The 24,348-nt window shown below is 34.9% G+C and overlaps 1 protein-coding gene across 1 annotated transcript; it reads right to left on the bottom strand.

The window, feature by feature from the left end:
* Positions 1-6,511: 6,511 nt before the first annotated feature.
* LOC124543861 (glutamate receptor ionotropic, kainate 2-like) lies at positions 6,512-24,177 on the bottom strand. Its single transcript, XM_047122184.1, has 15 exons — positions 24,015-24,177; positions 23,638-23,741; positions 23,224-23,386; positions 22,867-23,081; positions 22,147-22,296; positions 20,430-20,630; positions 19,551-19,751; positions 18,648-18,881; positions 17,914-18,137; positions 11,908-12,045; positions 11,643-11,841; positions 10,591-10,819; positions 9,200-9,315; positions 8,464-8,613; positions 6,512-6,771 (listed from the first exon to the last, which is right to left on the bottom strand). Exons 1-15 carry the CDS (start codon positions 24,175-24,177, stop codon positions 6,574-6,576), a joined length of 2,685 nt encoding a protein of 894 aa, XP_046978140.1. The 3' UTR covers positions 6,512-6,573.
* Positions 24,178-24,348: the final 171 nt, after the last annotated feature.

Here is a 24,348-nt window from a genome sequence, read left to right as displayed (position 1 = left end):
AAATTTCCCTAAAGGATAAAGGGACCCTGCAAGGTCACTTTGTTATCCGTCTATTTATTGGCCTTACAAGATCCTTTTATAAAGTTGGAATTACTATCAAATAATGAGCTTTGTAGACCCTTTAAGGCTGTGAAAATATCAAACTTCTAGGTCGAGGCAAACAAAAGATATTAAGGCCGTTTATGTCACATTTCCCGTACGTTAACAAAGAGATTCAAAACCTATAAGGGACTTCCATTTGACATAAAATCATGAAACTTAACAAGAAACAATATTTTGTAGCACAAGCATAAGATTTTTTTGTTATTAAACATTTAAAAAAAAATCATTTGCCAGGTTGTCTCTGTTGTTTTTGTCTGGTCTGTTTTTTTTTTTAATCTATATTAATGTTTTAATTGTGAAAGTAACTCCGTCTGTCTGTCTGTCGCTCCTTCACTACCAAACCGCTGAACCGAATTTGATGAAATAAACTTGAACTCCAAGACAGGACATAGGCGACTTATTTGCCTGACACATTACAACCAACGCCCTGAAACGCGAGCTAAGCCGCGGGCGAGTACTAGTACATAACATAAAAGGAAAGCAAATTCATTCCAACCGAGTGTCCAACGTACCTCTCTTAATTTACGCTTTTACGTCTTAACTACTCGACCGATCAATATGAATGTATACATATTATCAGGAATAGAAAATGTCATAAGACACATTCACCTCCACTCAAAAACGCAGGAAGCTTGGGATGCGCGGGCTACTGATTTGGCCAATCAGCGCTCGTGATGGGAGACGCCAGTCAGATGGTTCCCAGTTTTGGAGGGCTTATAACCTTAATATTGCTGACTACTAAGGTGAGAGGTAGTAACATATTACCACAGAGTCTCAAATACGATCCTGATATTAAGATATACTAGCTGTGCCCGGGATCTTGTACGCGTTTGAATTTAATAAAAGAAAATATATTATTTTAGCCTAAGTTACTCCTTATTATATCAGTTATTTGCCAGTAGAGGTCCCGTCAAAATCGGTTTAGCCGTTCCAGAGATTAACTAACATGACTTTGTAAATTTAAATGTTGAAAAAGAGTAACTACTGCATTTCTTGCCGGTCTTCTTGGTAGACCTTTACTACCTACTGTCTACATTCCGAACCGGTAGCAGTTCACTTAAAATAGTTGTTAGATAACGATTCAAATGTGATTGTAAATGCCTACTTGAATAAAGTATATTTTGATTAAGCTGTTTTTATAATAAAATTCCTATTGACTTTCAGGCAGAGTTCATTACAAACATATGCATATAATTGTATTTAAGTAATGACTGTATTTTTTAAATTTTGAAAATGAGTAACTATTGAGTTTCTTGCCGGTTCTTTTCGGTAGAATCTAATTCTTAACTTCACAGTCACAATATGTACACAATCTCTCTTCGTAGCTTCACAGTACGTGTAAAAGCCTACTTGAATAAAGTTTTTTTTTTAGTTTGATTTTGAAACATCACAAACTATCACAATATCAAGCATTAATTTCTCAAATGATGGGCATAAATATAGGCAGCACTATGAAGGAGGACGAACGAACTTCAACGTTGAAATAATGGAGTAATCTAATAGCAATTTAATAGCATTGCGAAGTGGAGCGCCAACTCTGGCTTTGTTTATGCTTGAGAGCTAAATGAAGCATCAAATCTTTTAAAGAAAAATGGAAAACAGAACGCTTACCATATCTTGAAGCCTGATCTTTTATTGACAATATCAAATATTACGATCATGCTGTATACGAATATCATTATTTAATTATAATCGTTAAAGTATATGAAAATGGTATTTTTTTCAACCGACTTCAAAAAGGAGGAGGTTATCAATTCGTCTGTATTTTTTTTTTTTTTTTATGTTTGTTACCTCATAACTTTTTACTGGGTGGACCGATTTTGATATTTTTTTTTTGTTTGAAAGGTAGTGCTTCCCGTGGGGTCCCATTTTTTTTTAATTTTTTTCCGATGAAGGTATCCGTATGAAAACGACATAAGTCTTAAATTTGCATTATGTATATGCGCGACAAATAGGTGAATAACTCAAAATCACGTTAACCAATTTCGATGATTCTTTTTTTATTATAAAGGATATACTTTAAGGGTAGTTTGGTGAAAGTTTGGTAAGGTTCTGAGCACAGGATCCATGACAAATTAAGGGAACGGGAGGGAACGGAACAATTCTGAGGAGCACGTTAGCAATACTCGGTCGAATCTTTTATTTATGGGTTACTTGGATATTTGAATCACCTTCCGGAACGTGGTTATGTTCATGTAATTGTCATAAACGAATATTATAATCAACTAGCGACCCGCCCCGACTTCTCACGGGTGCAATACTGATACTAAATGTACTAAAGAATTTGTTTATTTACGACATCACATTGCAAACTTCTAAAATTGTCAGTGTTTCTTTACTATATTGTTCATTTATTATATACACAAACCTTCCCCTTGAATTACACTTTCTATTAAAAAAAAAACGCATCAAAATCCGTTGCGTAGTTTTAAAGATATAGGGACAGAGAAAGCGACTTTGTTTTATACTATGTATTGACGGAACTCCTAAACGGCTTACAGTTAGGGTGCGATTTGGGGCAGAATTTCTTTCTGTCTTTCATTAAATTTTGTGTATATGATGTGATGTCATATGATGTACGACATAGCATACGAATAGCTCTTTGCAAAGTTATTTTACTGAGGTCGATTACAGCTCATTGAAGGGTGGTACCTTGTAGTTTATGCCGCATGACGTATTCAAGCCGCATTTTCGAAAGTCTATTTTTGCTTTATTCGAAAGTTTCTTTTGAAATTGTTCCTGAAGTAGTTTCTGATTCATATAAACGGCACGCTTAATATATTCATATTAAGAAAAAAATGTTAGTATACGTCAGCCTCACTTAAAATCAAAAAATAAATAAAATTTTAACAAAAAGAAAAACCGACTTCAAACAAAACAGTATTTTAAAACAAATTAAAATGCACTAAAAAGTAATAAAAATAATTGCATATTTAAGATATTTTTGAGAGTCCTCCTAGGTAAAATGAAATGAAAAATATTAGACTACTTAAAAGTCGATTTACGATTATATAATGTAGTTGTAATTATTGCTATACTTGGAGTCGGTGTCAGCCAACCCTATATTATACCTATCAAAAAACAATACGAGAATACTTTAAGAAATGTTTCTTACAAATTACCTTTTATACGATATTATACTGGGTCAATCAAGAGGCTCGTATCGCTTCTTTCTTTTGATTGTTGAAGCGTGTGCCTGTGGCTGACACCGGCTCCAAATATAACAATAACTATAACTACGTTATATAATCGTAAATCGACTTTTAAGTAGTCTAATATTTTTCATTTCATTTTACCTAGGAGGACTCTCAAAAATATCTTAAATATGCAATTATTTTTATTACTTTTTAGTGCATTTTAATTTGTTTTAAAATACTGTTTTGTTTGAAGTCGGTTTTTCTTTTTGTTAAAATTTTATTTATTCAGCAACAGCTTGTAAATTTCCCACTAAGACTAAAGCCTCCTCTCCTTTTGAGGAGAAGGATTGGAGCGAATACACGCTGCACCAATGCGGGTTGGTCGAATCCACTGTGGCAGAATTTCTATGAAATTAGACACATACAGTCCTCATGATGTTTTCCTTCACCGCTGAGCACGAGATGAATTACAGATAAATTAAGCTCATGAAAACTCAATGGTGCTTGCCTGGGTTTGAACCCGTAATCATCGGTTAAGATGCATTTGTTCTAACCATTGAGCCTATATCGGCTTTTTGTATTTGAATAAAATTAAAACGTAAGAAAAGGAACCACTGCTATGAATTAATACAATCAACGATTTAAATAAACATTCGTTCTTTGAATCAGCTGTTTTATTTTTGGAACATCAATTTTTCTTCACACTTGTGGTGTTAGGTGTAAATCTATTTGTATGGGACGCAATATTTCGTCAGCAATAGACAAGGCAATTATTTAATTACATTTAATATCTATAACTGTGATCAGGTGTGAATATGTATACTTTTTAATAATAAATTACAATTGCTCGTAATTATTTATCATATGTATTGTGTACACCATTTGTATGTGAAAATAGTTCCACTGAAATAACTTTGGTACTTGGAGTACAAACAAACTATGAACAGATATGGCTTAGTGCACATGAATCTTTACCAATAATTACAGGTTTGAACCGGAACAAGCGCTACTGAATTTACATGTGTTTATAATTCATGTCGTGCTCGACGTTTAAGGAAAACTTGCACGTGCTCGAAATCTTCCCCACAAGTATAAAGGAACACATCCACATATATAATACAAAAAATAAATATAGATATATTGAATAAATACCAAATAAAAAATTATCTTAATAGCGTATTTATTTAATAATTGTCACAAATGCACTGAAATATTATTACAATTAATGAAATTATTTTTGTTATTTAATTTATTAATTAAAAATAATTACAGAATACGATTTCGAATTGTCATAAAGTTATATGCAACTTTGATCATAATAATTATTACATATATATGTATATGACACATACAACATACTAGCGTTTTATCGTAAGTCACTCAACATTACAAACTAAGTTCTTAAATTCAAGCCCGGATTAAACATGTCTACCTTCAGGCAATTCACATCCTAGAGCGAGTTTTCTAACTTTCTAAAATATTTTCTCTTCTTACAGAGCTATTTTATTCATAATTTCAATGGTTTTCTTTTAGTGTTACAAGATACACTATTATCAAGATACTGTCATAAAAAGATAAATTTTTATCTCTGATCACTTTTTTACTATTAATTCGACTTGATAATTGATGAATTGACGACCTCCGTGGTCGAGTAGTGTGTACACCGGTTTTCATGGGTACGCCGCTATGAGGTCCCAGGTTCGATTTACGGGCCAAGTCGATGTAGAAAAAGTTCGTCAGTTTTCTATGTTGTCTTGGGTCTGGGTGCCTCATCAGAGTAATGTATGTGATGTTGTATAATATTTATCATTAATTTTTGAATTTCCTATTTTTGATCTACCCATGAGCTTCCAATCGATAGAAGCCTTTGAGAGTTGGCTATACTAACTTTTTTTTAACGCAGGGAAAATCTTCATAGATACCCGACTCCTGGGGGGGATATCGGGTTATGTGAGATTGTACTCACTAAAAACCCTGCAATGCCGCCATCAGCACGGTAACGGAGAGGCTGTGGGATCGCTTTCGCAGCACGTCCTCTGTCCCTCCCGTGCGTTGCTCTGCTCGTGGTTGGCGGAGCACGACTCAGGAGGGCAAATAATGGTCGAGACCATTCTTCGCCCCTCCTCGCACCCTTGGTGCCGTCCTCCTCTGCCGTCCTCCTCTCGGCCGTATGAAACAGATGCGTGAGACCACCGTCTCACACATCCAACGCTGGAGGGAATGCCCTATCTACTGGGAGGCTGGGAGGACGAATCGTAGGTCCTCTCCACCGAGCGAGATCAGTCTTCTCCCGAGCCCGTTCCGCAATCTCCTTATGGACCGTGACGGTCTAACAGAAGGAGACTACAGCCTCCCATGCCGATTCCCTGCGTATCATCGCCGACTCTCGAAGACTCGAAGGCCGGCAGGAGTACCGAACTCTTAGGACAAGGACGCACCACGTCGTGAAAGCCCTTCGATGCTCCTGCCGAATGAGCGCTCCGAAGGCACTGGCATGATAGGACGCACTTCCGCCACTTTGACAAAAGGCGCGAATCTCTCTCAGGCTCTCCGCCAGGATGTCCAGCGGCGGGAAGCACATCAGAAATGTCGCCGGTTTGAAGGATATCCTGCGATGCGGGTGGACACTCTTCACTGCAGACTCAGGATCTTAGTCTTGCAGCGGAAGCGCATGTCAGTCGGTGTGAACAAATGGGTGCACCGTAGAGGGCCATCGATCGCACGACACCAGCATAAAGGCTGCTCGGTCCCCCGAGATTAGGCAGCAGTCTGTGCATCGCACCCACTGCCTCCTCGATCCGGGGGGCCAGGAGCTTGAAGTGCTCTTCAAAGGTCCAGCGACCATCCAGGTACATGAAATACCTGGGTATTTCATGTACCTGGACACCTGGACGTTTGAGCCACCTACGCGAATGATCTGCGAACGGGACTGTTCTCGGACAAAATAATTAAATTTGCCAAAGAATTATCAAGTTTGTTTTCTTTTATGCTGTTTTATTTTAAAATCAGATGTCACGCAAATTATGATATTATATTGTAAGCGCGGCTGTCACTCTTAATATTCACGCCGATCATTTAGCGCGGGAAGGTTCGCCGACATATTTATAAGATATGGCTCGTTGACACTTTATATTCAAAATAATTTAGTAGTGTTTTAATTGATTTCAATGAGAATACACATTTTTCAAGGTCCGAAATTGAGTGCAACTTTTGAGGTATTGTTAAAAATTATTTGTCACTTGTAAAGACTTATAAATAAATATAATACATATAAATATTTCAAGGACAATCAAGATAATTATGTTATATTTAAAATAATATACGTTTAATATTTTTAATAAATCTCGTCAAAGTTGATAAATGACGATGCAGCTCGAAGCACTGAGACGGCACGGGATTGCGAACGCTCTCGCTGCGGGGAAGGCGATGCGGTCGAGGGGGCGGCTGAGCGCGGGGGGGCGGCAGGTTTGTGTAAAGCTCTCGGATTTAAGGACGCGCGCCATTCGCTCGCGAGCGCTTCTTTGAACGTCACCTGTAAAATGTTTTAACAAAACACTTATTATCATTATAATATATTGCTCCAATAGTACTTTATATTTACATTAATAGTAATGGTAATAAAAGTTGTGTTACATGTACAAAAATAAAAGTACAACATTGTATTTACTTGGCTGGAGTCCATAGAACTCTTCACCACGTTTCATCAGAAGTTGATGAATAAAATGATGGAGATGAAGCAAATGCCAATCAGTAAACAAATATTAATCAAGTAAATTTAGTGATTTTGTAACACAATTTTTTTTGCCTTAATGTAGTCTAGAACTTAGGGTTAAAGATATTATTTTTGTAAGATAAATTATTTAGTCATTGATACCTTTCATGATATTATATATATAAATATGAGACAACATCACATACATTACTCTGATCCCAATGTAAGTAGCAAAAGCACTTGTGTTATGGAAAATCAGAAGTAACGATGGTACCACAAACACCAAGACCCAAGACAACATAGAAATTTTAACGAAAATCTACATCGACTCGGCCGGGAATCGAACCCTCGGAGTGGTGTACCCATGAAAACCGGTGTACATATCACTCGACCACGAAGGTCGCCAAGGGCCTAACCCTTAGTCTCCCCAAAGTTGAAGGATTTCATTTTGAACACATGAATATAAAATTTTATCTGAATGTTGGCCTGACCCGATTTTGGTCTCGGTGGCCATTATCAACACGACAGGAAAGCCTAACAATTTTCATTTGGGATTGAACGGACCTTGGATCAGTGGACTTTATGTAACTAACGCCAACAATTAACACATTAAAAGTATAATCTCTCTCACGGTTTCGTTATAATCTTCAATGCAAATATAAAATGATATACTTTATAGGCTTTTCAATTTAAACTAGGTAATAATATTGATTTTAATACCAACTTATATATATTTTTTATCGATACAGGGTCTACAACTCAGGTCTCAGGAAACCAGCAAAATATACTATGTTATATTTTGTACATAAAATCTTTTACAATTTTCAATATAAAAGTCTGCGGGAATACAATATAAAAATCTTCGTATTCCCAAGATTTTATCTTATAAACTTAGTAATATTTCAAAACAACGATTTATATAGAAAAGTCCCTTAACACATTTAAGCAATAGCTAGCTTGAAGATTTTATGCGATTCTATTCAAAAATCGTATACATTGCCCAAAACAAATATATACTTTTCGTAATGTCCTCTACAAAATGACTAATTTGAAGCCGCAGATTTGCCATCCGGTTCGGTAAAAGCAGTCGTATCGGATCTCCGTACCGCAAGCCCGCCTGGGTAGGACCATCCACTAATCCACCAATCAGATATTCTACCGCTAAACAACAGTACGCAGTATTGTTGTGTTCCGGTTTGAAGGGTAAGTGAGCCATTGTAACTACAGGCACAAGGGACATAGTATATCAGTTCTCAAGGTTGGTGGCGCATTGACGATGTAAGGAATAGTTAATATTTCTTACAGCGTCATTGTCTATGGGTGATGGTGACCACTTACCATCAGGTGGCAAAAAAAACTGACTGCGAAGTAATAAAGATTACATATGCCATGGCAAACTCGATTTGGACCTATAATATAAAATTCGCGCCAAAGGGTTTTACGCATAACTATTGACTTTTCTTGACAGTAATAGACTTGATACTTCCTTTTAAATTTTACGTTAAGTCTCACCTTTTCTTTAACACAAATCTTCTTGGCGTGGAGAAGGAAGTCTATAATGGCAACAAAAAATCCAATAATACCGCCCACACCGAGAACCAAAAATATTCCGCTGGTGTTTTTCATTTGCAGAGAGTCATCGTCTTTTTCATTTTCAGTTGTCTGTAATGACATTAAACGGTATCATTATCAAGCACTTCAGATAAACAAGGATTTCGGAAAACTATTTTTTTTTTGTATATATTATATTTATTATAAGTAGTTTTCATACAACAACAACAACAACAGCCTGTAAATTCCCACTGCTGGGCTAAAGGCCTCCTCTCCCTTTGAGGAGAAGGTTTGGAACATATTCCACCACGCTGTTCCAATGCGGGATGGTGGAATACACATGTGGCAGAATTTCTATGAAATTTGTCACATGCACTGATATGCGCTGAGTACGAGATGAATTATAAACACAAATTAAGCACATGAATCAGCGGTTCTTGCCTGGGCTTGAACCCGCAGGCATCGGTTAAGATGCACGCGTTCTATCCACTGGGCCATCTCGACTCTCAAGTAGTTTTCATATATGGAAAATATTGTAAGGAATCTGCATATTGTATGAAATTCCAATACAGGAAGTAAATTAACTTAGTTTAACTCTCGGAATAAAGGATGTAGAATGGAATAAAGTCTATGGGATAAGTTCCAACTTAAGACCTTATCATTTTCGGTTCGATTTACTCTATGCTAATATCCATACCTTGCAAGTTTTGGAGTTATTTTCTTGCTCCCACCATTTCTTTTTCAATTCCGAAAGTTCTCCTGACTCTTGGAGTGCCAAAATTGCGCTATCGATTAGACTTTTGTAAGGTGAATCTGCGAATTATTATAATATTTTCATACGTATGCAAGGGTAAACTTTGGCTATGAATTTTAAAATTTGTTTAAGATTCTATCGATGTTTTAGCATAATCGTTGTTCTTCGCTTGAAAATTATATTAAAGGCAATAACACAAGCAATAGTCTTTCGCGCGTATCCCCAATTATTCACAATTTCATTAAATAAGACTGAAGCGTTTCTTTTGCATTGCATGCTGAGTGGTCCACACTGCCCTTAGACATGGCACCCTCAGAAATATTAAAGACTCCTTGCATCACCAACGCGCCACCAACTGAGATGTGATGTTTCTTGTGCCCGTAGTTACACTCAAAAGCTTAGCCTCAGGTAAAAGGCATTAGGCTACATTGTAAAATTTTGCTATAAATCACATTTCATACAAATGTCTGAAATTTGTTACATTTTCCAACACAAGAGTTATTTAAGTTATTTAATCTATACTAAAATTATAAATGCGAAAGTAACTCTGTCGGTCTGTCAGTCTGTCGCACTTCCACTAACCCATGAACTGAATTTAACAAAATTGTGTGTGGAGCAGACTTGAACTCCAAGGACATAGGCTACGTTTTTTGCATAACACGTGACAACCAACACCCTAAAATGCGAAGTCGTGGGCAAATACTAGTACTTAATTATTGAAGGGATATATTCTAACTCTTAATGAGTTATTAAAGACTTTACAAAAACCATCTCTTACAACGGCTTTTAATATTATTAATGCAATATTTTCTTATACATTTTTAACTTTACCGTTTCGTAAATTCAAATCGTTTAAAAAAAATACATTAGTAAAAAAGGCATATTATTCGATACAAGATTTTGTAGATGATAAAAGAGCTTTGAATTAATTATTAAACCAGTTGACTTCCAGGCAGGATACATTATATACATATATAATTGTATTTAACTAATATGATTGTATTTTTTAAATGTTGAAAAAGAGTAACTACTAAATTTCTTGCCGGTTCTTCTCGGCAGAATCTACTTTCCGAACCGGTGGTAGCTTCACTTAATGACGATTCAAAAGTGCTTGTAAAATCTAGTGAGATTCAAGTGAGAATAAAGTTTATTTTAATTTTGATTTACGAGTATAAACGATGACAATTATACTTCTTGTAACAACGTAACTATTAATGAAGGAAAGACATCTCCCACATATACCAGTTTTATTTCAGAAAACATCGATCGCAATCCGAGCCGATTAAGAACGATTACCTATAATAAATGTCAAAACGTATATCCATAATACTAACTCTTTGGCATCGCGATACCGTAGTCTTTCGAATCCAACTTCCCAATCATTTTGAGATCACAATATTTCTGCATATAATATTCAATGGAAGTGGATTCCATGAAAAAGGCGTATTTTCCTTTACTTCTTTGCACGCGATCCCGACCCTCGTCATTGCTACGAGTAAAAACAGTCGGTTTTGTGGATTTCATTACGCTCCACAGTTTTTTGTATAGAGTATCGTTTGTTGTCTGAAAAGGAAAATCGGACAATACAGATAAAATATTAAATATTTCGTTATTGATATTCAATTATATGTACAAAAAGCAGCGCTGAAGTACAACCCTTAATTCGACCTATTAAAGAATGTTAATGTTTTTTTTAAGTACCATCATTATCCTTAAAACGGTATAAAATATTCTTAACGAAACTCCAACTTCTTAATTCCATTAAGATAAAAGAAAATTAAGTAGTTTTTTAAGTACTGTTATCACGATAAAGGTTTTGTTGTGAATTAATTTCAAGAAGGCGAAGCGTGGTAATTTCATACACGAATTCGCCTGAAACTACGTCTAATATAATAGCAAATTGTTTATTGACTGTACATCGCTTCGAAATTCCAACTTTTAAGTGGATATGTCACGGTAACTTTTTACGAAATCTTTTTTATCTGTCTGTACCCTTAGGGTACGAGCCCAGCTCCGAACTCATGACGGCTTTGATATGACAAAACCTAGAGTCCTTTGTTCTTTTTTCGCTAACAATATCTAAATATAAAAAGGCCCGTTTATATAATGATCAAAAACCATTTTAAAAAGACATTCGTTCAGAAGCGCTGAGATGGTTAGAAAACATGATACTTTTCCGAAGATTGAGAATTATCGAGTTATTAATTATCTATCGATCTCTTCCTCATCGGCTGAGAAATTTATCAAAAGAGTAGTCATTGAGTACAGCAGAATAGGAAACTTGGAAAAGTCACCGAGCCTTTTCTACTAAGGCGAGGAGACCTTAGGAGATTGACAGTTACATGCTGATATTCCACTTTTTAAAAGATTGTAGACTCACTCTTACCTCAAAGAACTTGTAAGTAGATGCGTTATATAGTGTTCCATATGAGATACTGTTTTTGCCCGTGAGATCGTTCACATCCGTTATTTCATTGCTGCGTCGTTTTGCACTGAGGAAAGTGGACATATTCGCCGTGTAGGAAGCGGTCACGATCAATGCGAAGAACCACCACATCCCTGCTACCCAACGGGAGCCTGCAGCTCTGTTGCCAACAAATATATAAAAATGTATCTATATTGGCATATTTTTATTCGAAGCTGTAACTTACCTTGGAAGTATATCACATCCCTGAGTCATAATGGAACCCATTGTTAGCCACATACAGTTATAAAGACTCCAGATATTTTGTAAATTTTCAGGGTTCTGGTTACATGGATGTGGATTCACCCAATCCCCTTGGCTCATGCTAAAATAAAATAAAGTATTTCGTTTATTAAAACTTGGAAATATTTGTGAAGAGATCATGACTGACGCTTAGTTACAAATCTCAGAACTAAACAACTAAGATATATGAGACACAACATACAAATATGTGCTTACAATACATGAAGGAAGAATTTTTTTTTTTTTTTTTTCATTTATTTTAAAGAGGGTTTTTTCTGTAAGAAAATGCCACCCTCATAGTGCTTACAAAACATTAAACTTAAAAAATTGATTAATTACATCGATTCTTAAAAACACCATCCACTAATTTGTACAAAACTTGCGCTGGTTCTGATGTAGGGTCAGCGAGGACACTATTACATGCCCCCACCTCCCCGCAATAATTGATTAAACGTAAAAAAGAAATTCTATCAGTCTCATTCCGAGCACACTCCATTATTACGTGGTACGTGTCTTCTATGCTGTTACATACACTACAGTTAGGTGAAGGTGTTTTACCCATAAGAAAACCAAAGTTATTTAATGGAATGTGGCCGGAACGAAGTCGAAGAGCTGTGACAATTGAAGACCTGCTCATATTGGCTCCATCAAACCAAAGACTTTTCCGTAGTCCGGGTTGCATAGTTCTGTACCAGATCCCTTTAGTCAGCGATCGCTCATCAAAATATTCTCTCCAAAATTTGTAATATTTTTCTTTGGCTAGATATAATAATTCCGTATAATATGGTACGCATTGGTAGTAAACACCATTTCGTGCTGCATTTTTTGCTAAAAAATCTACTTTTTCATTATCCTCTAGACCAATATGAGCAGGAATCCACTGCAACATCACTTTTCTATTTTGACGAGAGAAACTTAGAATAGATTTTAAAATTGCATAGGCTATCGGAGCTCCTCGAAAGGTCGAGGTAGACCGAGCCACATGTTGAAGAGCACTTTTAGAATCGGAAAAAATTACAAATTTATCACAATCTATTGTACTGATATATGATAAAGCCTCCAAAATTCCTAATAACTCTGCACGCATCACAGATATCTTAGAATCTACTCTAAGTTGACAATTAGTATTAGTTTGAGGGTCATAAAAAGCAACACCAACATCAGAGCTATCTTTTGAGCCATCTGTAAACACTTTATAAAATGATGAATATATTTCTGAAATTTCCCGTTCCGATAATAGTTTTAAAGCTGCATTACTATATTTACTTTTACTTTTGTCAATTGATGCTAAAGAACATTTAATGTGAGAGGATAAATCCACACTGCTAACCCACGTGTCTAGACTAAACATATCTAGTTTATTACTTTGGTGAATTTTGAGAGCATTGTAATCATTGTGAATCTTAATGAGCAATGGTAGTTTTTTATTTCGCCAATAAGAATTGGTACACATATTTTGGAATATATTTAACAACTTGATAATTTCATTGTTAGCCATAGATTTACATTTTAACCAAAATTTAACTCCCAAATAATACCTTCTGATCGACAAAGGTGGTACGCAAAGCTCATTTTCCATAATATAGATCGGTGTAGTTTTAACAAAGCCACCAATAAATCTGAGACTTTGATTCTGTAACGCATCGATTTTTTTCAAATTTGTGTTACAACTATTATCATATAAGAAACTGGCATAATCTATTCTGCTCCGAATCAACCCAAAATACAACCGCCTTAAATGAATAGGATGTATACCCCAGCCCGGTCCTCTTAGAATTTTAATAATATTTAATAAATTCAAAATTTTGCCTCTTAAGTAATTAATATGTTTTGACCATCTCAATGAATTGTCAAGCCACACTCCTAAATACTTAAAAGCGTTAACCTCTTCAATTATTTTGTCATTCAATAATATTTTCACTGTATGTTTTTTATGCCCCCTTTTAAATATGCAAACTTTAGTTTTAGTAGACGAAATCTCTAACCCTATATCTAATAAGTGGACAGCCATCGTGTGCAATGACGACTGCAGTTTCTCAGAGCTTTCTGTCAAATCATCACATGAAGTAAATAAAAGAAAATCGTCCGCATATTGCAATATAGAAACTGGGCTGGTACGTTTGCAGATTTTATGGGTCGCGATATTAAACAATAAGGGCGCTAATGGATCTCCTTGAGCCAATCCTAGGCTGGTACTTCTTGCCATAGTGTTTCCGTTATTAAGAATTTTAAGAATTCTATGGTTTAAAAAATTCCACAGATAACTGCAAAATTTTGATCCTACCCCCAAACTATCCAGAATCGAAATGAGTGAAGATATATTGACATTATTGTATGCGTTATGGATGTCAACAAAACACGCGATGGTTGGTTTATTTTCCGAAAATCCAGCTGAAGTTTTAGTTATGAAGTAAGAAAGATTATCCGCACACTGATATGATTTTCTAAATCCTGTAGTATTTATCGAAAAAATATTATTCTTTTCGCAGAACCATTCCAATCGCTTATTAAGAATACTATGGAAAATTTTACATAAGCAAGACATTAAAGCAATTGGGCGTAGTGACGAAATAGATTCTGAATCTCTACCTGCTTTCGAAATAGGGACAACGATGATATTTTTCCACTGGCTAGGGAGAAAGCCTTTCTCATAAAATAAATTGTAAAGTGTTGTCAATACATGTTTACTATTTTTTGGAAGGTGTTTTATCATTAGGTATGTAATTCCATCATCACCAGGTGCTGTATTTTTAGATGGAATACAGCTTTCTAGCTCAGTTATACAAATTTTGGAACCTATTTTATTATTATGAGAACGTAACACAGGGCACATAGGTGAGACATAATCGGGAGTTAAGCTACGCAAAAGTTTGTTTACTAGATTTCCATTAATTTGTTGTTTAGGAGTTTTATAGCCCTTTATCCACTTCATTTTAAGCCATAACTCTGTTGATGTAGTTTTGTGATGTACAGACGAACAAAAATTTTGAAAAGATTTACTTTGAGAGTTACGCATCAGGTTTTGTGCAGAGTAAATTTTTTCCTTCAATATATCCAAATTACGTGGGATTGGATTACGACGGAGTTGTGACAAAGCCAAACGTCTCTCAGACACTGCTTTAGACAAATGCTAATTCCAGTACGGCTTGGGGGTGAAGTTCGTAGTAGGGCTTTCGTTAAATCTTATTAGAGGAATAGATATTTCTGCAGCTATATTTATATAATCTACGAAGGTGTCGTAGTCTTTTTGGGGATCATTAATCCAAGAAAAATTATTAAACAAGTCTTCAAGTATTTGCGTGTATAAATTCCAATCCGCTAGTTTAAAATTTCTTTTATATATCCATGGATATGAATTACTGACATTGGTTGATATTTTAATAACCCTGTGGTCACTGCCCAAAGTTTCATTGAGAACTGTATAAGTAAATTTTAGCGCAATATCAGAGGTAACCATCGATATATCAGGGGAGTACTCTTGAAGAGTACCGTTAACTAATTTTACCCTAGTTGGTGTGCGGTCATTTAAGGTCACAAGCTGGTTATCCGAAAGCGCATCGAATATTTGAAGGCCTCTTTGGTCAATTTTTTGTGACCAGTTAGTGTGATGCCCATTAAAGTCTCCAATTATAATTGTTTTAGAATTAGCTATCGAGAAAATGGCGTCCCAATCATGAGTGCTGGTTCGGGCTGAAGATGGGCAATAAACAGAAATTACATTATCAAAGTCTCCGCAATTCAAAAGCCTAACATGGATGATCTGGATTAATGAATTAGTTTGACGTACTTTGCATACCTGAGATTTGATGGATTTATGTACAATTATGGCTATCCCTCCATACGAGTCAGCACGATCGCATCGGTGTATATTGTAATTTTTGATATTTAAGTAACCATTTGGCTCTAACCAAGTCTCACATACGGCAGCAATATGGATCTTTTCCTGCCACAGTAAATTTTCAAAACTTGTCAATTTAGGTCTAAGACTTTGTGCGTTCCACTGAATTATGTTTAGTTTTGTGAATTTATGTGTTTAAATAGTCTAAAATTAACTTTAGGATAGACCAATCAGAAATATTTTCAACAACAATTAAAATCAACCACTCAACACAACACTTAATTGATTTCTTTACTTTTTGTTGAAAAGATCCGCTTTTAAGAAATAAAATTTCTTTTAGTCTACTTAATAGTTCTGAGAAATTGATATCTCTATCTAATGGTTTTTCGAGATTTGTATGATGTTTCTGATATTCTTCAGATTCAATTTTAGAATCAGACTGGTTATGGCTTGTAAATAGGTTTGTAGTTTCGTTTTTAGGCGCTTTATGTTTTCTAGGTACATTTTCGGATTTACGTTTTATTCTTGGCATTTTAGTCTGTTCACTTGAAAGTTGTGCCGAAGATTCCTCTTCTGAATCCACATGAGTAGGAAACAAATGTGAAACAACATTTGCGTATGTGCGATTTGTATGAATGTGTGTTTGATCAACGTTAGTATTCACAGTTTGGATGTTAAATTTTGGGGTCGGAGACTCTGGTAACATTGTACGAGCTTTCCTGTATGTACAATTAAATTGAGACATGATCTCGCGAATCTTTTTTTCATTCAAAAAAACAGGGCATCCTTTATTGAGTGCCATGTGTGGACCTTGACAGTTAACACAAACAAACGTCTTTGTCTCGCAATTTGCATGATTACTACCACATTTAGGGCAAATAATCTTATCTGATGGGCATCTAGATAGTGTATGTCCTAATTTCCAGCACTTGGAGCACTGAGACACAGGGAATGTGTAAGAGTCAACATTAATGCGGAGACTGTCCACGAAGACATGAGTAGGCAAATACGAACCCTTAAAACAGAGACGAACTCTCTCGGAGTCAATCCAGCTACAGTTATCAAATTCAACTCTAATTTTGTAGGGGCTTAAGTATTTTATTTTAGTTATATCAGTAATTTTCAACTCCTTTAATAATTTTGCAAGGGCAAATTGTTTGGGAAACTTTTCTTTACATGAAATGTACATTTCCATGTCTGTGTCTTGAGTTTTAATTTTTTTTTCTTTCATAACTGTCTGCCAACCTTCGTCTTCGTCTTTATCATCTCTTTCTCTTTTATTAACTCGCGCTGACCACTGTTCTGCATCATCTTCCATGGGTATATATTCTGTCTCTATCTCACAATTCTCTTTTCTTTCTTTCCGTAACATCTCACTTAAATAGATAGTTGGGCTTGGAGTCCTCAACTCATTATTCACATTGTTCTCATCAATCGAAGCATCATTTTCATCCATGTATAATAATAAATTAAAAAATACGCAGAATGAATACAAATACAATCATTCAATAGTTATCTGTTCGATAGATAAGCGGCACCGGTCGGCCCGCACGCCGAACGGGTTTCACAGTAATTAGCTAATGACTTGTAAACAAGAAAGAATGCATTCAAAACAATAAACGTCCACCTCGTACGAGTACCGATACGAGACTCCCCGAAGGAAGAATTTATTGACAAAAAAACTTAAGAACTCTTTACTTGGTGGTAGGGTTTTGTGCAAGCCCGTCTGGGTAGGTACCATCCAGTAATCAGTTATTCAAACCAAACAACAGTACTTAGTATTGTTGTGTGTGGGTGAGTAAACCAGTGTAACTAAAGGCATAAGGGACATAACATCTTAGTTCCTAAGGAATGGTTATTATTTCTTACAGCGTCATTGTCTATGGGTGATGGTGACCACTTAACTGTAGGTGGTCCTTATGCTGGTCCACCAGCTAATACCATAAAAAAAGAATTATAGACTTGGACCAGTTTGAACTGAACGTCACGAATTCAACTCAAGGTCAATGAACCTAAAACAATCATACCTAATATACATAAAATGCAAGGATACGGATACATTAAATTTATATCTTCAACGAAATTCAAGAGACTCATAACCAAAATACTTACCGAGCACAAATTAACAATACAAAAGAAACAATAATGTATGTAGTCGCCAAGTACAACCACACGTCTAAAGACAATGGTTTTATAAACGAGAACATATTTGTTTCAAATGGTTCAGATTCTTTGGTCAGTAAACTGATGCCCAATGACATGAAGGGCGTCGAAAAGTCCACAACGGCGTTACGTTCAGATGTGATCGTTAGATCGCATATTGCTAATTCAGCATTCTGTAAACAAATCACATTAGATAAACTAAATGGTAAACTTGAAAGCTGTATTTACGGGTTGAATCAAAACATCTTTAGAGATTTTTGATGACTAGACATGCTGTCTGTCTGTTTGTCTTGTATGTATGTGTAGTAAGATTGCTCATTTTGAATATGAAATAGTTGATTTCTTAACGATTATATTAAATAAAATAAATGTTAGACAATTACTCTGATCCCAATGTATGTAGCTAAAGCACTTGTATAGTGGTAAATTAGAAGTAATGACGGTACCACAAACACCGAGACCCATGACAACAGTAAACTAACTTTTATTACTTTTTCTACATCGACTCGGCTGGGAATCGAACCCGGAATCTCGGAGTGAACCATGAAAACCAGTGTACACACTCGACCACGGAGGTCATCATCGTTTATTTACTGATTGTTTAAATGATTTCAAAATTAGAATGTGGAATATCAACGTGTATATTTTAAAAAAAAAAAGTGACGTATTAAGTTGTAACGTACATGTTCCAAGAGTTCTCCAATCACCCCATCCCATTTCCTGGTCCCGGCGATAGGATTACCATAACTATCACCTTTCACTCTATAAAATTCATACAGAAACTCTTCTCGATTTTTCGATTTAGTCTGTATGTGGTCAAATATTTTCTTCATTAGTTCGACAACGTAACCACGTGGCGTCGCAGTTGAATTAGTTTCGTCCATTTCGAAGTAGGGCCTTTCGTTTCTTGATACGATCTGAATTTTGATTTTTCTATTAATTCATGGAAAATATGCAACTATTCTTACATACTTTTTGTAAAGAGAGGAGAACGATAGCATAGTGTACTAACAGCCTGTAAATTTCCCATTGCTGGGCTAAGGCTCTCCCTTTGAGGAGAAGGTTAGAAGCATATTCCACCATGCTAATCCAAACAGATAGTTGAAAACACATGAGGTAGAATTTCGTTGAAATTAGCCACATGCAGGTTTCCTTACGATGTTTCCCTTCACCGCCGAGTACGATTTGAATTATAAACACAAATTACGCACATGAAAACTCAGTGGTGCTTGCTTGAATTTGAACCCGCAATTATCGGTTAATATGTACGCGCTCTAACCGCTGGGCTATCTCCGCTTTAAAATGAGTTGAAAAGAAGGAAATATAATTCAAATGTATACTTACCACGTATTTATATTTCCAATCAATAATAAAATGTACAAAATGCTAATTTCAACAAGTAACTTTAACTGCTTATGCCCATTATGTTTTTTATGGACAAACGAGCAGGAGGCTCACCTGATGGAAATGGGTCACCACCGCCCATGGACATTTGCAACACCGGGGTGCTTGCAGGTGCATTGCCGGCCTTAACTTATATGCAATAATCTATGAAAGAATTTATAAAAAACTGTATCAATTGTTACCCGTATGACAGACTTCGAAGAGCGAGCGGAGGACCGTTCAGTGACGTCATTTTGAGCAACTAACATGTCCGTTCTGGAGTCCCAATAGCCAACATAGTTGAACCGACTGTCGGTGCTCAACTTCGAGTAGTACAGTACGAAGTCCTTTCTCTTCCCGTACTTATCAAATGAAATGTTTCCAGTGAAGCCTGAAGAACTTGTCTGTTTATGATATAACAAATTAATATCAACATTGGTAATACGAGTTCTAAGGTTATTGGTTATGGGTATAAGGGTACTCGTACGATTATTATTAATAATAATTATTGGTTAATAAATTACAAAATTAAAAGATTCAAGCGTTTTAATCTGATTTGAAAATGCGATCAATAAAACACCATTTGGGAAATGTTGTCGGAATAATAATATTTTTGGTTTATTTATGTAACAGGTATATTATTCCTATGCTTCAAATATGCACACAATGCAATTGCCTAACTATATAATTATATTTACACATAATATAATAATATATATTTTTTTATCTATAATAAAATTAAAGTGTATTAAAATAACCATTTTTTACTAAATGCATAGATATGTATATTCACGGTACATACTCGTATACCAAAATAGCATTTTTACAAGTTTTATCGATCTGTTTGTTTCGGCTAATCTCTGTAATGTAAGACCGATGTAATAAGAAGTAAATTAAATTAAAACGTGCAAAGTCGCGGGTACAGATAGTCCAAAATAAACTGTCTAGTTCACTAACTTAAACGATTACATTAATAACGATATAAATACTCGATCAATAAAAAAGAAAGAAACAGAAAATAGTTTTTACAAATTTATTAAAATACACAAAGAAAGAGATAGAAAATAAACCATAATAATTACCGTCATTAAAGCTTCCCTCAACTTTGTTCCCAGAGGCCAAGCTACGGCTTCATATTCCATTTTGCTGTCTCGGAAACACATCGACGGAGGATCATCTATTACTAATTGCGATCTTATCGAATCATCAATGGTATCTATTCCCAAGCTCCTGATGGCTCTCTCCAAATGGTATAACGCATCGACCGCTAATGCAGTTTCTAACTGAAATGTTATTATATATTTAAGATAAACAACACAATAAATAATAATTATTATTAAGAATAAAACAGTTGCATAATGAAAATAAATTATGAACAAAAACACAATATGACAAAATATTAATATACAGTTAAGTGTTTTACAATGAAAATTTAGAAAATATATATTTTTGCCTTATCCCTAAAACAGCAATCTCTTCAAGCAACCGTAGGAATTTAAAATAATTTTTGATAAATTTTATATAAAGAATATAAAATAATAATACACAAAAGTTACGTGGAATCATGAAAAAATACTTAAAGTATTGCACTTAATTATTTTATAAACAATTAATTTTAAGTTTTATAGTTAAAGCCTTGATCAAAAATCCAATCTAGTAAACTCCTAACTAGTGCGTCCAAATGATTGTACTTATGCAGTCATTATAGCATAATTATGTTTTAAAACGTTCTACGAGTATTTCCATTTTAAAATTAAACAATAATTTTCCACGCTTTTAGTTCAGTCGTATTACCAGGAACAGCTTTATTGGGAAAGTTTAAGTGTGTGATTTAAAAAATAGTAATTACATTTTGGACACAGAGTTCGAATTTGGAATGGTTGGTTTTGTTTTTTTAATTTCCCTCTTCGCTCACACCGCTAAAATTGCAAACATACGGCCAAAATCTCAAACGAATAAGATGAAAAAACTAAATGTAATAATGAAGGATAGAATTATTTCGCAATAAAATAAACCAGAGTAATTTTCCAGCAAATTACGTCTTATCATATTTTTAGTGAAATATATCATTTCAGCGAACGAGCACCGCATACTAACACACCATAAGCATAAATCGTACGTTAAAGAAAAATATTTTATTACGCGTTGACAACCCCACCTATTACGGCCTATATGATGTCGCGAGTACAAAGGGACGCATCCCCTTGACCTTGAAACCCTTTCTATGGAATATCTAGCAAAAGTGTTACATATTTTATCTGTAACATGACTATATCTTTCAACGATGCCTTTCTCTTTTTCATAGACGTGAATTTATGGCTTGTAAGGAAGATACATACTTTATTTATGTCAATTTAGTGCAATAAAATAATGAGCCTAGCATTTTGGAAGAATTTTTTTTTCTGGTTTCCTAACAATGTTTCCATCATGCCCTAGTAGAAAATGAGTTACTACTTTGATGACCAATCTATACTAATATTATTACGAAGAAAACTTTTTTTGTTTGTTACTACTGGACCAATTTACAAAATCTTTCACCTTTCGAAAGCTACATTATTCACGAGTAACATAGGCTATATTAATTGCTAGAAAAGATAAGGAATCCTCACTAAAACTTAAGTAATGTAACCCAAGATGTAAAAAATCTTATGCCCACCCGTGGGAAGCTGGGACGGGCCGCTAGTCTTCTATATAAATTACACACGAAAGTTTAATGATACTTATCTAGAATGACGCGCAATCTTCAGACAAAATTTTGACCTATTTGTAAATAATTTAAGTACTGAAGTTTTAACATACCCGAACCGAATTGTCTTCAACATTCATATCTAAATCCTTCCAACCTTCGTCATTCAGCTTCGTCAAGTGCATCGTAGACACGTTGGCCATTAGTTCAGGAATCGCTTTGAGGTCCACAGTATAAGCATCAAGGGCGGTCAATATGAAACTCTAAAAATTTGTAAAACTTTTACTTTTTATGGCAACAGCTGTTAATCCATTAGCTAGTTAAAAATACAGCTTGTCTAGAAGTCTTGAATTCAAACTCCTGATAAGGCTAACAAAACGTTACTAGGATTTTTTCTTAAGATTATTCTGTAAGAAATAAAATCGTATCTTGCTCGTGAAATATTGACAGCTGACTAAAATATATACTAATCTTCAATATCTGCGGTGGGATTCGAGTATCTTGTTACAGAATAGCCCAACAGATTTCGTATTTTGAAAGCTGGTTGATTGCATAAATTTGAAATCTATTCAGTCATTTCCCATTGGAATATGAGATTAAGGAAATAGAAATTGCTCTTAAGATTGTGCTGTTAGCTGGTAATTCTTACCTTCGGGACTGAAAAAATTCAAGAGGACTCATCACTAACCTTAATCTTTAGGATTTATAAGTAGAAAAAAACATTACTAACTAAAATTTTTTGGCGTGTTACCGAAAATATATATATTTTTTTACTATAGTAAAGTATTTGCTAAAAAAAACAGCAACAACATATGAGCTAATTCATAGCAAACCTGGTATTGTGTTGAATTTTCAACTTTGACTATTTCTTCCATATATTTGTGAATGTTTTTCACATCACAGTCGAGAACATGATAGCTCATGTGTACAACCTTAAATATGTATTTAAAAGTTTCCCGATTATCTCCGAGTGGGTCCAGCTTTCTAAACAATATCTGATCTTGATTATATGGCCAGGAATTGATCACCTCTTGAAGACGAATGAAGCCTAAAACCAATAAAACTTACTTTATTATTTGTCATTACTTTAATTCCTCAAGTATCACGTGTATTCAAGTGGCTCTTCTTGGTCCTTTCAAAACATATACTTACATTCCCATCTTTTATGAGAGAAACTAAAATAAACTTACTGCCATCGTCCTCATAAAGGATCGTGAACTTGTCCCATTGAAGTTTTTTGATCAGTGTTGCGTAGGCTTTAGATATCAATTCCGGTGGAGGGTGGTAAGAAAACGTAAATATATCCTGTTCTAAGGTAGCCGGTGGTTCCCAGCCTAGTATCAAGTGAGATATCTTAAAGAAAAAAAAAAACAATTAAGGTATTTTAAATTTTTGCCAACTCATATTTATTTATGTTATTAATAGATAATTTGGATTCGATTTTTATAACAAACCGATCACAAAAGTATGATTATCTTTATAAGATTTAAAATTAGAATATTTTTATTATTACAGTTGTAAAAATATCCCGTTTTTAATAGCTGTAATAGTATAATAATCATCAAATAGTGCATAATTAAGAATACACTGAAACTGCTACTCACATTAAGTCTGTTGCATATCAAGCAGGTAATATCACAAATTCCATTCGTCGGTCGCGCATCAACTAGCGCCACAAAGCCTTTATTATCCGATGTCAGTGGACACACTGAGGAGAAAAAATATGTCTACAAACGAATGTTAAATGTGTAATGTAAGTAAAGCCTGTAAAGTTTCCATAGCTGTGCAAGTTTTCAAGAACATTCCGCTCGATGTTACAGTATGGATACAATGTGTTTCTCGAACATACTTTTATCACGTTTCGTTCAAAATGGTGCTTGTCTAGGATTGAACTAATAATCTTCACCTAATTCAAGTTTTCCAATTATTCTCCATCTTGTCTTAAATTACAATACTTTATCATTAAATGTATATTACTTACTTTCAAGAGCAGTTGAATAACTGTCAACAACCTGCGAGTGAATGGCTCTCCCGTGGTAAACTTTTGTAGTGCCCATATTGACTATATTCTCGAATGCTATCTCCGAATTCGGCAAAGTTTTCGAATTAAACAATCCCCCTAAAAATACAACAAAATTCAGCATGTTTACTTATCCTTCCTTTAATTATTTTCTTCTGACTTACCAATTGGAAACAGTATATTATGAGCCCCATGTGTTCCCAGCGAATAAGATACAATTAATAATAAAGACAATTTCAAAGTCGCCATGCTGATTTTGATAGTAAATACAATCAGAAATGTTTATGTTAGTTAG

The sequence above is a fragment of the Vanessa cardui genome, chromosome 3 (genome assembly GCF_905220365.1).
Source record: "Vanessa cardui chromosome 3, ilVanCard2.1, whole genome shotgun sequence".
NCBI lineage: Eukaryota > Metazoa > Arthropoda > Insecta > Lepidoptera > Nymphalidae > Vanessa > Vanessa cardui.
Note: the sequence above shows the minus strand (reverse complement) of the source record. Positions and strands in the feature narration are given on the sequence as shown.

Bases quoted from the DNA above. Each gene is read 5' to 3' on its own strand.
- LOC124543861 (XM_047122184.1), bottom strand. From the start codon at position 24,177: ATGCTGAATTTTGTTGTATTTTTAGGGGGATTGTTTAATTCGAAAACT. The intron at 18,138-18,647 runs GTACGTTACAAC...ATTTGTTTACAG, and splicing joins TTGGAGAACTCTTGGAACAT to AATGCTGAATTAGCAATATG. The intron at 11,842-11,907 runs GTAAGTTACAGC...TGTTGGCAACAG, and splicing joins GGATGTGATATACTTCCAAG to AGCTGCAGGCTCCCGTTGGG.